Source organism: Hevea brasiliensis, chromosome 4, assembly GCF_030052815.1.
Source record: "Hevea brasiliensis isolate MT/VB/25A 57/8 chromosome 4, ASM3005281v1, whole genome shotgun sequence".
In the NCBI taxonomy this organism is placed as follows: domain Eukaryota; kingdom Viridiplantae; phylum Streptophyta; class Magnoliopsida; order Malpighiales; family Euphorbiaceae; genus Hevea; species Hevea brasiliensis.
The window spans coordinates 5,062,582-5,075,529 of NC_079496.1; the positions used below are offsets into that span (position 1 = coordinate 5,062,582).

Here is a 12,948-nt window from a genome sequence, read left to right on the forward strand (position 1 = left end):
TAGTAGGATTAGGATAATTGTTCTGTGTCAACCACCATGGTTGCAGTTGGACCATTTTACACCACCAAAGATTTTATGGCATCCATGGGAAAGAGAGTTTCTTTCCAGCTTTCTTGTCCACTGGAACATCACACAAGACAAAGGACCTAAGCATTAATTTGCTGTTATTTTTCTGGAATTGTCTATATTGGAGGCTTTCAATGATTAGTTTATTTCCTTTGTGCGTGTTGTTTTGTTCTGTTCGTGTTTGTAGCAGTGGTCCCATCGCGTAGTGGTTTTTTTTTTTTTTTTTTTTTTTTTAATGGATTTCGTCTACTTGTTTGTTTAGGTAAAGCAAAAGACAACTTTCTTTTTTTGGTTGCTAACATTTCAAGAAGCTTCCTCTGTATAAGCTCTTGTTCGATCCCTTACTTTAATTGCGTGTTACGGGGTTTCAAGCGGTTAAGAATTGCCTCCCGTGTCGACTTTCAGGTCTTTGCAAGTCGGATCTACCATGTCCTCGAATTTCCTCTTTTTTTGGCCTTTGGGCCTAACCTTTCAGGTAGGCCTTTTGGTGGTTTACGAGTCTTTTCTGGACTTACGTTGGCGTTCTACTAGGCATTTAAATGTCTTTTTTTTTTTTTTTTTTTTTTTAGACCAATTATGAATGAAGTCTACGTCTTTCTAAAACTGTCTATCTTTCAATAAAAAATAAAAAATAACAAATTAAAAAATAACAAATTAAAAACCTGCAGCACAATGATATTTAATTGATAATCCAATTGGCTTTTCGGTTTTTGGAGAGGCCTATTTCAGTGGTAATATATATAGCGGTGGTGGAGGATAAAAGCAGTACAATTTTATTTTGCTTTTTTTGTTTCTCCCTAGAAATTCTAGAACAATAAAGATGATGAGTTAACGGAATTTTCCCTTTGCCTTTGTAGACATAAATATATATATTAAATAACATTAAATATAGTGCAGATTTGGATCATGTAGAATTGCTTGCAGGCTTGGATCAAAAGCCCTTATTGGTGTCTCTGCGCCGAGTTTGTTTAATTGCTGTTCCGTTTTGAGAGTTTTTTTAATTGCTGTTATGAAAAAACCAGTTTTTTAATTCAGTAGTACCCCAGGACAGGAAGATTTTGAGTTCAAATTTCAACCGAATTCAATTAAAAAAAAAAAAAAAAAAACATTACCACAGCGTGTTTGCAATCACAAACAGATGAGATAAAATGATAAAAAATCAGTGCCAACATAGAAAATTTAATAAAACGTCATTGATCTTTTGATAATGATAATTGATACCTCAACTGGTTGAGTAAAAATTTAACTAGTCCTTAAAAATCAGATAGGGGTAAAATGTCCTTGACTAGAAAACTCTCATCTCCGTGCAATTCTTTGCCCTGCACCAAGTAACAAGGCCTTCCCAATTGCACCAGAATGAAGTCCACACACCAGAGCTACTGTTCCTCCTATGACTATCCATTTCCAGTCAATGCCATGATCCATGTGTCTTTTTATGTCTACCACTTGACCTTTATCCTCTTCCCGGCTAACAGGCTCTGCAGAATCTGTGCTTTCATCAAAAGAAATTTTCGTTGTGATCCTTGCCATGAGTGCGCTTCTCGACAATGAAGCCTCTGTTTTCCTAGAATTCTGATATGCTCTCATGCCAGAATGCAACTTCTTGACAGTTCCCCACATACCATGACGCACTCCCAACTTAGCCACATCTTTGGGTATTCCCATGTCCTCATAATGCAAAAGGATAACTTCACATGCAGACATCTGTCCATCACCCTTGCGAGATTCCACTGCATTCGTATATCAAATAGGTCAAAAAAGATGTGCCTTTGTATTGTCAGCATAATATATTCCGTGTAAATATATAGAAAAGTTAAATTAGGTAACTTGATTCTTAAAAAATCTTACCAGCCCTGATAACCCAACTCGAGAAATAATGTTCCACACGCCTTGGTTTGTCACGCTTGGGCAGGCCAGGATATGGAACCCCCTGCAATGTGTTGGTCTTTGCATATCAGCACTAGTTGTCCACATCAATTATTAATAGCCATGTAATTTTACTTGAAAAGCAGTGAAAAGAAACAACAGTAAAACATGAATTATGAAATGCCTCAATCAATACCTTTGTCACACAATAATATGTCTTCCCAGCCTCCCATATTCTTCTACCAATGATATACTCTCGATCACTGCAGAAAAACGGAAACTGCAAATTGGAGGAACAAAATTTTTGTCACTCAACAATACATGTCACAGCACAATCAAGTAGCATTAAGAAACCATTACATCAATAGAATATAATTATGCACATATTTCATTCCACTAACCTTTTTTATCCAGTGAACAATCATTGTTCCTGTATGAGGGAATTCCTCTAATATTTTGAAGTACGCAAGCATTGGATCCCATTTAAGTCGAAACTCATCATCCCAGAAAAAATCTCGAACCAGTTCTGCAGTTGCATCCTCAAAGACAGTTCTACTACGGTATACAGTAGGACCTGTCTGATGACCAAAATACCACCAAATACTAATAAATGTTACTCTCAGAACTATTAAACAATATGGTTATAATATCTGAAGACAAGAAGATCACTAAGGCACATGATCAAATATTTAGCAATATGCTGCATCAGAAAAAATTGGGAGAAGGCAGGTTAGGCAGTAGCCACCAAACATCAGGCATCCTTAAGCTGAAATGCCTGGCATGTGAATATATGACAAAAAGAGATAACAAATAAATGCCTGCAAACTAGAACCAGGAAATGCTAAGAGAGTCATATGGGAAAAAGTTTCTTAAATATCCGTAAGTTGCCATAACAAGCAATTGCAGGGCATATACTAACAATTCAAAAAACCATATGTGCTTTAATGGATGATTATGAATTGGCAGCTGGAAAGACAAACAGTGATACATATTAAGCATCCAACATTAAAAAGAAAAAAAAAATCCTTCAAATTTGAAAGAGAGAGGAGAGGGAAGGCAACTCCGCCTAAGTAGTTTGCGCTTAGCCAGTCTCAAGCCCGGATAAAGGAGGAGGGTTGAGGTAAGCGATAACCAGCGTAAAAATTTCGTCACACCTTATGATATGAATTCAAATGATATAAACGTTGGGGCGTCCTTTACTTACGACGCGCTACATTAGAGCCCGGGTGCAGTGAGAAATATGCAAGGATGTAGAGCGTTCACCGAAAGCGATGCACCATGCCGGCGCCTGAGTGTGGTGTTAAGTGAACAAGGGTTCACACATCATGGACGGGTGTAGGTAAAGAAGTTAGTCCATAGGACAGATAGTAAAACGAAACACAAGATAAACATAGAAAACAATATAAGATATCATAGAAGGAGACCAATTAGGAAGGAGCAGGATAGGAGGAGGATCAGGGTTGGTACTTGGAATGTTGAATTACTTACAGGAAAATTAATGGAGCTTGTGGATACTTTGAAAAGAAAAAGGGTGGATATTGCTTGCATTCAGGAGACTAAATGGGTAGGAGAGAAAAGTAAGGAAGTGGGTAATTCATGATACAAATTGTGGTTTACCGGAGAGGAGAGAAACAAGAACGGAGTTGACATAATCATAGACAGGACATTGAAAGACGCAGTAATAGCTGTGAAAAGAGTAGGAGATAGAATTATACTAGTAAAACTAATACTAGAAGGAGAAACAATAAATATAGTTAGTGCTTATGCCCCACAAATAGGACTAGACAGTGAGAGTAAACAAAGGTTTTGGGAAGATATGGATAATTTAATGCAAACAAAGGTTTTGAGAAGATATGGATAATTTAATGCAAAGCATATTGGATGAAGAGAATGTTTTCATTGATGGAAATTTGAATGGACATGTAAGAAGTGATAAACAAGGTTATAAGAATGTTCATGGAGGTTTTGGTTTTGACAGTCGAAATGAGGAGGGAAAAAGCATCCTGGATTTTGCTATGGTATACGACCTAATACTAACAAATACCTAATTTATAAAAAGAGAGTCACATTTAGTGACTTTCAAAAGTGGGCAACATAGAAGCCAAATCGACTTCCTCTTAACCAGGAAGACAAATAGAGCTCTATGCAAGGATTGCAAGGTCATTCCATGAGAGGCTTTAACAAGTCAGCATCGGTTGGTGGTCTTGGATGTCAACTTTAGGAACAATTCAATTAAGGTCAGAAGAAATAGTGTAGCTCGAACAAAGTGGTGGGAGTTCAAAGGAGTAAAGCAAGTGAAGTTCAAAAATGAGCTTCTCGAGTCCGAAGTATGGAAACTGAATATTGAGGCCAATGATATATGGATATAGATGGCATTAAAGATTAGAAAAATAGCTAGAAAAGTACTTGGAGAGTCTAAAGGACATGGACCACCCTCAAAAGAGAGATGGTGATGGAATGAGGAAGTACAAAAGGCAGTGAAGAGAAAAAGGGAATAGTATAAGAAATTGCCTAAACGTGATAATAATGAGGCATATGAACAGTACAAGATAGCAAAGAAAGAGGCAAAAAAAACAGTTAGTTACGCAAGAGCATAGACCTTTGAAAAGTTATATGAGAAACTTGGAACTAAAGAAGGGGAGAAAGATATTTATAGATTAACAAGGAGGAGAGAAAGGAAATGTCAATATCTCAATCAAGTTAGGTGCATTAAGGATAAAGAAAGAAAAGTGTTGGTGAAAGATAAAAACATTAAAGAAATATGGAGAAATTATTTTAATGATCTCTTCAATGATAGTCAAAATGGTAATAGCGTGAATATAAACTATAGAACAATAGAAAAGAATGTGAATTATACTAGAAAGATTACATCTTTAGAAGTAAGGGAAGCACTTAAGAGAATGAAAGTGGGTACAGCCTGTGGACCCGATGAAATACCAATTGAAGTGTGGAAGTGTTTGAGAGATATGAGAGTGGCATGGTTAACTAAATTATTTAATAAGATTCTAAACTCAAAGAAAATGCCTGATGAATGGAGGAGTATTTTAGTACCTATTTTTAAAAATAAGGGAGATATACAGAGTTGCTCAAACTATAGGGGAATTAAACTCATGAGCCATACTATAAAGTTGTAGGAGAGAGTTGTGGAGCATCGATTACGTCATGATACTTCTATCTCTCTCAATCAATTTGGTTTTATGTCCGGTCGTTCAACTATGGAAGCGATCTTTCTCATTAGAAGCTTGATGGAGAAATATAGAGATGCGAAGAAAGATCTACACACGGTTTTTATTGATTTGGAGAAGGCTTATGATAATGTTCCAAGGGATGTTTTATGGAATGTGTTAGAACAAAAGAGGGCATCTATTAGGTACATACAAGTGTTGAAAGATATGTATGAATGAGCAACTACTATTGTGCGAACAGTGGGAGGGGACACAAGAGATTTTCCGATTCTCAATTGGATTACACTAAGGATTAGCCATAAGCCCTTACCTTTTTATATTAGTTTTAGATAGAATTAACGAAACATATACAAGAGCGTATTCCTTAGTGCATGATGTTTGCGAATGATATTGTTCTGATAGATGAGACACGAGAATGAGTCAATAGAAAGCTAGAGCTTTGGAGAAGTACTCTAGAGTTAAAGGGTTTTAAGTTAAGTAGAACGAAGATAGAATACATGCATTGCAAGTTCAGTGAAGGCCAAACTGGTGATAGAGAATGAGTTAGTTTGAATGGAGAGGTACTGTCCCAAAGTAATCACTTTAAATATCTAGGCTCAGTCCTTCAAGTAGATAGGGGATGTGAGGAGGATGTTAATCATAGGATTAAAGCCGGATGGTTGAAGTAGAGACGTGCCACGGGAGTTTTATGTGATCGTAAGATTTTCAATAAGTTGAAAGGAAAATTTTACCGTACAGCCATACGACCGGCTATGTTATATGGTAGTGAGTGTTGGGCACTGAAAGAGTCGTATGCGTTTAAGATAAGAGTTACAGAGATGAGAATGTTAAGGTGGATGAGTAGCCTTACTAGACTAGATAAAGTCCGTAATGAGAGTATTAGAGAAAAGGTACGAGTGATGCCAATTGAAGATAAGTTGAGAGAATGGAGATTGAGGTGGTTCGGTCATGTGAAATGTAGACATATGGAGGCTCTAGTTAGACAAGTAGAGCACATTAGGTTAGAGGATAAAAAGAAAAAAAAAGGGGTAGACCTAAATTGACTTGGAGGAGAGTAGTATAACATGACCTAGAAGCATTACACATTTCTGAGGATTTAACTCAAAATGGTTTAGAGTGGAGAAAGCGAATGTATATAGCCGACCCCAAATTTTTAAGGATAAAGGCTTAATTGAGTTGAGTTGAGTTGAGTTGAAGAGAGGGAAGGTATAGCTATATTAGATGCCAATAATTCTAGAAGCAGTTTCAGCTGGTGAAAGGCAGTGTTGGAATCTACCTGAGGTTCAAGGCGCCAAGCTTGATATGACATGTTTGAGGTAGACCTTTCCATCATAGACTGCCATTCCATTTGTCCATCCTTACCTTCAAGAAGAAGCAACAGGTGCTCTAAATCATTCTCTGTGACAATTTCCTCTCCCTCCACAGGTTCACCATGGGAGCTGCATAAAAAAAGAGGTACCATAAACCAACTCATCTTCAACAGTAATAATCATAAGAGAAATGACCAAAAACATTGAAAAGTGATTCACAAAGTACCAAAAAAAAATACATAGTAATTGAATAGGAATCCAAAAATGAACACATCAACACACCCAACAGAATAGCCGGAGAGTTTATGATTCAACAAAAATGACCACTTTTACCTATCTGTCATGCCTAATCCATAGCCAGAGATATCTGTAATTTTCACAGAAACCTTCAATCCAGATTAACATCAGACTCTCCTCCTTGGTTCACTGGAAACTGCATGCTATTGGCCTTCATTGAAAGCACATAATCCTTCTAACGTGGTAATCCATTACAGATGATTGCTAGAAGTTAGCTATGGAGGAGTTTTCACCATAGAGACTAGAATGGAGGAGTTTTCACCATAGAGACTATATAACCGAGCCATCTAAAAAAGGATCTGGAATAATGGAAACAGCCCAAAGGGAGAATCACGACTTGGCATTAATTAAAACTGATGCCCTTGGAAAATGTGCTCCAAAAACCAGCTTCCCAATCAAGATATGAATAATATGTAAATACAGCTGAGAATTGTGCAATGCCTCAAATACAAACGATAATTTTTAGAACAGTAATTAAACTCAGATGACAGTCATTATGGAATAACCGCCAATTTAATCTTCAATGTTTGTAACCAACTGCATTCAATCACAATTCCCCTCATAATCCAAAAAAACCTCACCAAAAGTATGGGTAAAGCTTCAGGTATGGAGTTCGCTCTAATGAGAAGTGTCTTATGTCAGCTCACTTTATCAACATTGGAACAGTAAAATCTATCTAATAACCTGCACCAGACCTTTCACCTTTGTGACACAGTAAATCTAGTTACTTAAGATCAATAACTAAACCATAAGCGGACATAGAAACACCTTCTATCGAGAATTAAAGAAAATTATACGGAGACATGCAGCGCGACGTTCATTTCTACCGCGGCTAGAATTTCACTTCTCTAATCGTTAGAATTAGAATAAAGAACAATCTCACTACACAATTTCGTTATACAAAACACTCAGAAACCGCATTCACCATCTTGATTACTAGAAAAATCCGCATTCAATAACGAAATAATCAAAATACCAACCCCCTTTTAAAAGAAAAGGTTGAATTTTTTCCACTAAAGGTAGAAAAATATTGAAAAGAATAGAACCCCCACTCACCTAATAGAATCACCGCTTCCCTCCCCAGAGTTTCTCGCTAAGGCCGGCAGCGTTGAAGCCGGTGTGGCAGCCGTCGCTGCGGATTTTCCATTCCTACCCCTGAAATTGGACCAAATGGTGCGGCAAACAGAGAAAGCCGAGAGAGCCGTAAAAGCCAACCAAAGCCGTCGAGCTCCAAACCCCGGCGGCGCCGTCCACAAGAACCTGAACTTGCTGCGAAAGCCGAGGAAAACCAAGCCAGTCCACCTGGGCCGCCAAGACCAGCCAATGACGAGGCCGATCATGACGGCGAGCCATATAGGCACTGCACAAAGCAAAATGTCGACGAATATTTCGGTGATCGAGGGTTTCTTCCAAAACTCCATCAGATCGAAGAAAGTGTCGTCCATTTCCGTAAAAACTTCTCTAACTTCCCAGGAAAATTAAATGATTTTCCAGGAAAATTAGACTTAATTATTCCTTCTATCCAAGATTATAGCTGTACATGGATTGTGGATTGAGGATTTTCTCTGACAGGTCCGGGAGAAACAGAGAATTTAGAGAGAGAGAGAGAGTTGGGGGCTTAGAGAGGAAAATACCAAAATTGCTGAGCTGATTTCGATATTACGATAAGATGACGTGGGCAGTGGTTTTGGGTGGGAGGCGGAAGAGGTACCTAAATTCAGGGAGCGTGAGCTGCAGTTTCTGCTGTTTGGTACTGTTGGCGTTCGGTTATTTTTATTCACTGTGTTCAATTTTGATAGTTATTCTTTAATTTAATTATTATAATAATAAAATTATTTCATTTTAATTCACATTTTCAAAAAAAAATATTTTCATCAATTATAATTGATTTATAAATTAAAAAAAATAAATTTATCACTTTAATTTCCTTTTTTTTTTTTCCCTCTCACATCCTTATAATTAAATTAATTAATAATTATTTTATTTTTTATAATCATATATATTAATTTAAAAAAAAGTTATTAAATATGTGTTATAAGTGGAAAATAAGACCTGTGTGGTATTTGTTGGTGACTTGGCGTGTGTGGTTGGGCTGTAAGCCCATATCTTAGGCTTGGGTTTGTATTTTCTATCTTCACACCACACCTCATTGGCTCATTCTCTCTGTAGCAAAAATTTGTCCAGTTGTGATTTTGAAACTAAGGCTATGTTTTGTAACTTTGTTAGAGAGGGGAGAGGAAAGAAAATAAAAGAGAGAAAATAAAAATAATTTTAAAGTTTTTTTTTATTTGGATATTAAAAAGAAAATAAGAAGAAAAAGTTATTTCTTAAATAATAAGATATGTATTTTATTTTTTTATTTAAAATTAAAGTAAATAATTATAATAATAAAAAAAAATTTTACTTATTTTTCATCTATTTTTTTTTTTGAAATAGAGAGAAAATGAATCGTGATACTCATTTATTATAATTCACACTTATTTTTTATTTTCTCTCATTCTTAAATAAGAGAATAGAGAAAATATTTTTATTTTTTTTCATAATTTTCCTTCTTCTCTTATTTTCCTCCAATTCAAACATAGCATAAAGTTTTAATTTTTTTTTTATTATTAACCCTTTAAAAGAAAAAAAAAAACATTATTACTCTATAAAACATTATAATTCTCTTAAAATGTGTGCAGTCATCATCCCCCATTTTTGTCCTTCTATTCACTTTTTTAATTTCATCATTATTAAGTTGATTCAATTCCATTGGCATCTCTTCTTAAGAAGCAATAGCAATCTAATGTTCCCTTTTATATTAACTGGGTTTTTATAGGATGAACATGTTTGAATAATTTAATAGCTCAAAAAGGTATATTAACACTTGGATTGAATCAAATTAAAATTGAACTAAAATCGAAACTACGGAATTTTAGGGTTATAATTTTTAACCCCGTTAAAACTTAAACTAAAATTATCAATCTCAAACCAGCCAGCCTAAGTGATTGTGATGCCCAACAAAATCTATCTTTACGTCTTTCACTCTTTTAAAATGAACTCTTTTTTTTCAGGAGATTTTTAATCTGCTGTTGAATGCTTTTTGGTTAAAACAAAATTTCATATCATATCCTCAAATCACAAAAAAAAAAAAAGGGTAAATAAAGAATGGCAAGAAAAATATTGAGATGGCTTTATCGAGCATAGGGATCACCTTTTGTTGGAATACATACTCAAGATGTCTCTCTTCTCTTTTGACTCCAGGAGGAGAGGGGAAGGGATCAAATTGCAAAGTGCAATTGCCAATAGAATCTAAGTTGGTACAAAATGATGTCATTTCTTATTAGTGCTCTTTGAACAATATGATGTCATTTTTCTATTCTGTTGTACGGTTTTATATTATCGTTGTTAAATTCTATGAAAAAGGCTAAAGCTAGATTTGTCCACTTAATTTACTCTGCGATTTTGAAGTTAAAACCCTTCTTCTTGCTGATCTTCTGGAATTCATTCCACTATGATTATCATTCCTTCAAATGCTGCTAGTTTTGTTTTAACTAATTAACTTTTTTAAATCTTCACATAATTGGTCATATATTTATAAAATTTATAAAAATTTAATCAAATTTTTTAAAATTGCAAAAGATTTTAATTTGATATAATATTTTTGGCTGATTATTTTACCACTACCATTAACTATTTTCAAATTTTCATTTAGATAATCGCATGCATTAAAATTCTTAACCATTTAATCAAATTTGATAGTTTTAGTCATACATCTTATCTTTTTTTTCTATCCAAATCTTATCAATATTTGAATTTTGCTGGCAGATGGGTATCAATTAAAAGTAATTAATTCATTTTTATGTTTATGATTATGTATTCTTGCATTAAATTGCAGTACTTAATTAGTCATAAATGAAAGATTTCAAGTTCTTCATCAAAAAGAACATATATAAGTGGCTTGTCTTCCATTTTTTGAACCAGTCACTGATCAAGCAAACACAGCCCAAATGGCCAATTCTGAGTAATATCCGACAAACAAATGATACACATCACTGAAATTCAACTGAACATATATGGTATCATCTATTATTATTTGTTTCTGTACTTGTTAGCCAAAGCTATAAATTCATCCACATGGACCTATTGCTCTCATGCAGATCAAACCCACATGGGAAAACACAATCTGAACCACAAAAGTGGTAAATGGGTGTGTATCAGTGATCAGTGTATGAGCTAAGATGATCCCACATGGAAGGATAGTTATATTCATGCACAAAATTGACCCACATTTGGGGTAGGATATCTGACCCACAAGACATTAAAAAGTGAAGGATGGGTTTAAGACTAAGGGGCTGGATTATGATTGCAGTCTTAAGGTGAAAAAGGAGAAATTCAATGGATGGTTGGTACTCCTTGAGAATATCTCTCCTCCTCCTCCTCTTTCATGCAACAAAATGATAAAGTGAAAGATACAAACAAGCAACCTAGCTTCAATATTCTTTGCAACTCTCTGCAAGCAAAGTTAAATTGGCAAAATAATCAACCACAAAAAGATGGAACACAACTTTATTTTCTGTTTTTTTTTTCCTCTTCCCAGTCAGGTTTTCACACTAACTGCTACCCATTTCTGTTTTTCAACGAATTTGGTAAAAACCAAGAAAGGCAGTGGAGATTACATGGGTTGGCTGGCATATGAAACCAAACTCCAAGAAAATTTGATTTTTCAATGGTCTGTTACATGCCTCTATTTTTTCTTCAGAGTAAAAAATAGAACTGTGTGTGACAAAATCCTCCAACTCCCCTTTGACTAGCTTCATCTCATAAGCAGGTTGCATATCCAAGTATTTTTTCACAAAAATGGATATATCTAGTGAAATCTCTTCACAAATCTCCTACATTATTAAATATTAAGTGTCAGCAGAACTTTCTTAATTCCATTATATATATATATATATATATATTTTTTTTTTTTTCACAAAAATGGATATATCTAGTGAAATCTCTTCACAAATCTCCTACATTATTAAATATTAAGTGTCAGCAGAACTTTCTTAATTCCATTATATGTATATATATATATATATATATATATATATTCAGAAAGGACTAAATCTGCTAGAAGAAATAATTTCTTTCTAAGCTTGTTTAGTATAAGATTCAAGGTCCTTTTGGTTGCAATTTCCAAGGAATTGAAGATGCATATTGATCGAGGAGAAATGAAATTACATTTCCAATTCTAGTCACCACTAGGAAAGTAACTCTATCTTTAACATAAGCAACATAAACCTTCTTAAAACTTTGGGTTATCTGAACATTCTTCCTTCAATAGCTTAATTAGTATATGCATGTGTATTATTGATCTTCATCAGGCCATACTTTAGCTGCAAATAGGGAAAAAAAAAAAAGAAGGAAACATAAGTTGAAGCTTGAAAGGAAAATGAAAAAAGAAAAAAGAAGAGGAGCTGAACATTTACTTACATGAAAGATTGGCAAAACTTGAAAGAGAAAAAAATTACAGTAGACTGCTGGTATCTAACGAAACCATCAAGCAAGTAATTAATCTCCATAAAGGGTTTCTCTTGAATCTTTGAGTTGGGGGGAATGAAGCCTGGTCCGAGATCATTCAGAAGCTGTTTTAATATGCTTCAAGTGAATGGTCTCGAACCAGACAGCATTCCCCTCAACTGTGCATAAACCAGAAAGAAAGGGAGAGGGGGAGAGACTAGAGAGAGAGAGAGACTGTTGCATTTTGATTTGGCCATGCATTGTGTTTTCATGGGCCCTTATATACATGAGGATGAAATGGAGTGAGAGTATCTTTGTATGGGTCACATTGACATGGAGTCCCACTTTCTACAGCTTCTCTCTCTTTTTCTCTATCATGCTTTTCACACAGTGATGAACAAGGAAACTTTGGCTTTCTTTGGTTGTGTTGTATAGCCAAATTTTCACTTTGCTTGTTGCCTTCAAATTGACATATCCCTATTGGTTACAAAAATCAAATACCACCTTTTAAGATGATGGACATTTCCTGGAATCACACACAACCAAAAACACACCCTTTAATCCAAGGATGTAGACTTGTAGTTTGGTGGAGGAAATTAAAGCCACTTGTCATTGATAATATATGGGTCCAAATCAATGAATTTAGATTCTAATTGGAGCAGATGGCTTCTTTAATGTTGGTTTAATCGGATTTGGATAAAAGAGCTGCAATTTATCTTTGCTTAAATGATCCTATT

At 35.0% G+C, this 12,948-nt stretch overlaps 1 protein-coding gene across 2 annotated transcripts; it reads right to left on the reverse strand.

Annotated features, from left to right (window-relative positions):
* Window positions 1–1,187: 1,187 nt before the first annotated feature.
* LOC110673227 (uncharacterized) lies at window positions 1,188–8,402 on the reverse strand. Of its 2 annotated transcripts, none has more exons than XM_021836293.2 (6): window positions 7,781–8,402; window positions 6,394–6,556; window positions 2,334–2,510; window positions 2,129–2,212; window positions 1,915–1,996; window positions 1,188–1,796 (listed from the first exon to the last, which is right to left on the reverse strand). In XM_021836293.2, exons 1-6 carry the CDS (start codon window positions 8,167–8,169, stop codon window positions 1,363–1,365), a joined length of 1,329 nt encoding a protein of 442 aa, XP_021691985.1. In that variant the 5' UTR covers window positions 8,170–8,402; the 3' UTR covers window positions 1,188–1,362. The 2 variants fall into 2 exon arrangements, with proteins under 2 accessions (XP_021691985.1, XP_021691984.1); XM_021836292.2 differs by having other exon boundaries at window positions 1,915–2,011; window positions 7,781–8,362.
* Between the last annotated feature and the right edge of the window lie 4,546 nt (window positions 8,403–12,948).